The 3787-nt window shown below is 39.7% G+C and overlaps 1 protein-coding gene across 1 annotated transcript in view; it reads right to left on the reverse strand.

The window, feature by feature from the left end:
• Positions 1–3787, reverse strand: part of ANKH (ANKH inorganic pyrophosphate transport regulator) — a 170986-nt gene that overhangs the window by 66336 nt on the left and 100863 nt on the right. Inside the window, exon 2 of the mRNA XM_012642670.1 lies at positions 902–1118. Within this exon, the coding sequence (XP_012498124.1) occupies positions 902–1118 (217 nt within the window). The remainder of the gene's footprint in view (positions 1–901; positions 1119–3787) is intronic.

Raw genomic sequence — 3787 nt, forward strand, 5'->3', positions numbered from 1 at the left:
GCCCTACCTTCTTTAGTTTTAGATTTGCAGTTATGTGAGTAAACATTAGCTGCATGAGAATACACCGTAAATGGTTTGCATTAATTGTCTCGGTCATTTACCCTTGACATTCATACTTCTAACCAGCAACAATTTGAAGGTACACAATGAGTTTATGAAGTGTCATTCACAGTGCTTTATGCAACCGGCTTCAATAGATGTGCCATTCGATTTTTATGCCAGGAAAGCAAGGCTGTTTAAAGCCAAGAAGTTCTGAAATCATGCCCTTAAGGTTTTATTAATATCACCAAGATGGCAGTGGAAGTAGAACTCCAGCCATGAAGGAAAATGCTTTTCCGAGGCTTGGTTAAACTGTAGACCAGTTACTGTATGTATGAGATAGCTTTCTTGTTCTTCCATGAAAAGAATATTATGCCAAGAGTATTTAGTCTTGTCTTTGAATAAAATACAATGAGGCCCTAGAACAATTACTTTAATAAATAAAACAAACTATTGTTTGTTTCACGGCTGATGAGCATTAATTCTAAATGGCAATCATTCCATTTTTATTGTTAAGATTAAATGAGTCAGTACAACAATGCATGCATGTCTCTAACAAAAGCACCTGCTATTTTATTGAGCTTACCAAATGCTATTCCAAGATATCATCACCTGTTAATGAAATCACTCCATTTCTGACTTTGGGAATCAGGGACACAAAACTACAGCTTTCCAGAGAAAACACATTTTGTTTTCTTGGGCTAGGAACACAAACTCCATTCCTTCCATTCCCTGAAATTTTCATAATAAATACTTGATAATCAGTGAAGAAATCAGTTATCCTAAAAAATACATTTGAGTCAATGAAAAGGAATACAAAACTGCCCAAGCTAGATACTTCAGTGGCGGTCAGCAGCCTTACCTATCAGAGTGTGGAAGATGGCAGCGATGGCCCCGGCCACCACCATGCACAGGACGGCTTTGGTCCTGTCTCGCTTGCTGTTCACAAACACCAGGCCCACGTTTTTGAAGTCACTCATGGGACCCGTGAAGAACTTCATCAGGGAGTACGCCAGCCCGTAGCTGGCCAGCATTTCGACTGCATCTTCCTTGACAGCAGCTATGCCCCGGTTCAAGGCCTGAGAACGGGGAAAAGAACCCCACAAACAGCATTAGAAATGTCATCTCATCTCTGGGGAACCACACTTCTAAAACGAAACTCAGCAGATCATGTTTCTACAGAAACATTAAGCAGCTTATAGGGCAAATCTCACTGTCATTTGATAAAGGTGATTGGTTTTCATTTTCATCTGCATTAGCTCTAGTTTGATCATCTTTTTGTGAAGGAGATACCTGTCTATTGGGGTTAAAGTAACAGAAAAAACCCAACAAGTATTTTATGTTAGTATCAGAAAATAATCCTAAGAAGTTGGTTAAAAGTTGATTAAAAAAAGAACTAACATGTTAAATTTGTGGGCTGAATCTACATAACAGAACAGGCATTGTGGAAATGAACCAACTAGTTGATACTGGGGAGGGAGGTGTTCTTTTCCCTCTATAACCACGTCTCAGTGCTACCTTGGTATGTTCATTAAAGCTAATTTGAACAACACTAAATGACCCAATAGGTGCTAGAAAGAGGAAAGGCTGAATACAACGAAAGAATTCAAAATAATCCTCAAACGCACTTAATATGTAAGAATCATACTCTGTTACAACAAAACAAAGTAAACCCAGTCTATTGGGTTTCACTGAATCTGATACTATCGATTGTAAGATAACATTGTTAGTTATATACCACCAAGAAAGAAAAAATGCTCCCAATTATATCTGCATGCTGGTGATTTTAAGATGTATTCAGATTTCAGAGATGCTAAAATATGGGGGTGGGGGCAGGTGTGCCTCAGAATCTGTGCAGTAAGGTATTTCACGTTACACTTAAAGTTGCTCCTTAGTTTCGAGGGCTGATCTGGGTTTGGTCTCTAAATTAATACAGTGTCAGCATACTCTCAGCACAAGCACAGGTAGAACTAATCAGCACAACCCAAGGGCTTCAGATTCTTTGCCTTTGTTTCATCCCTTTATGAGACACAGCTGACTGATACCATGAAAACGTACAGAGTTGAACATTCTTTGCAAAGAACAAAATGTAGTTACAGGAAAATACTGAAGTGTAAAAATGATTTTAGAGAAGCTTAGAATAAAAATTTATGATAGCTGTGGGAATTCATTTTTCTGACAAAGTTGGTGTTATATAAGCTAGTTTCTGATAAATATTTCCAGTTGTATCTCTAATTCCCAAATTTAATTTAATTATTTTTTTGAGACAGAGTCTCACTCTGTTGCCCAGGCTAGAGTGCCATGGCATCAGCCTAGCTCATAGCAACCTCAAACTCCTGGGCTCAAGCGATCCTACTGCCTCAGCCTCCAGAGTAGCTGGGACTACAGGCATGTGCCACGTGCCACCATGCCCGGCTAATTTTTTCTATATATATATTTTTTTAGTTGTCCAGATCATTTCTTTCTATTTTTTAGTAGAGACGGGGTCTCGCTCTTGCTCAGGCTGGTGTTGAATTCCTGACCTTGAGCGATCCACCCACCTCGGCCTCCCAGAATGCTAGGATTACAGGCGTGAGCCACCGCGCCCAGCCCTACCTTCTTTAGTTTTAGATTTGCAGTTATGTGAGTAAACATTAGCTGCATGAGAATACACCGTAAATGGTTTGCATTAATTGTCTCGGTCATTTACATATAATGAAATATTTATATAACTCACCATAGGTTGGGGACCCCCTGACCCAGTCCATGAGGCCTATCCCAATGCCCCAAGAAAGAGTCTCTTCCTACTCTATGCTCTCACATATCCTTATATAAATGCCATTGAAAAATTATTAATTAGAAGAATTTAATAAAAAGAAATTAATTAAGGTGATGGGGAACTGGCACCTAAAGAAATGTTTAAGGCAATTAGACTAGTTTTTCCTTGAAAAAAGAATACAGAGAAATTCAATGTAAGCCTAGTCAAGCATGGTGATTTTGTAATATGCAGTGTACGCACTCACTCTAGGCCCCACCCAGGAGCTGTGCACGCAGGGAATATATGCTCATTTCAGTATCGGCCCAAGCAAATATACTTAGGAAGACTGCTTGGTATCAGATTAATACAATGGCTTCTCACGTCAAATATCTCTGGAGTATTTGCTTTTTTGCTTTATCTATGTCAATGTTTCCCTTCCACAAAGCATAGTTACCCAAGAGCTGATAGTTAACAGCTGAGATGTAAGTAGCTGTTTTCAGCATCACTAATAAGTGAAGACAGGTTTAAGTGTCTTACGTAGGTGACACATACAGTGGAGACTGACACTGGGAGGGAAATGATGTAGGAAAATGGTGGTAAGAATCGTCGGGGAATGGAGAGAGAGCACCGTCCCATCACGGAGCCTGTGGTCAAGATTATGGGAAACAGGGCAGAAGAGATCTGGAACAGAAGAGGTTACAGGACTACTGAAAAAGGAAGGAGGCAGGAAGATGAGCACAGACGCATGATGCAGCAGATGGCAGAAAGCAAGGCAGCGATCAAAGAGTTAGGCAGAAAATGGAAGGGCAGCCAACAAACCAGAAAAGGGCAAATCATTCAAAGTTGAGTTTTAAGTGTTCAAAAGAAACCGATAAGTGCTTTTTAGCAATTGTGGAAAACATTTTTTTGGTGGAAGAAAGAGTTAGGCAGAAAATGGAAGGGCAGCCAACAAACCAGAAAAGGGCAAATCATTCAAAGTTGAGTTTTAAGTGTTCAAAAGAAACTGATAAG

The sequence above is a fragment of the Propithecus coquereli genome, unplaced genomic scaffold, assembly GCF_000956105.1.
Source record: "Propithecus coquereli isolate 6110/MARCELLA unplaced genomic scaffold, Pcoq_1.0 Scaffold100, whole genome shotgun sequence".
NCBI lineage: Eukaryota > Metazoa > Chordata > Mammalia > Primates > Indriidae > Propithecus > Propithecus coquereli.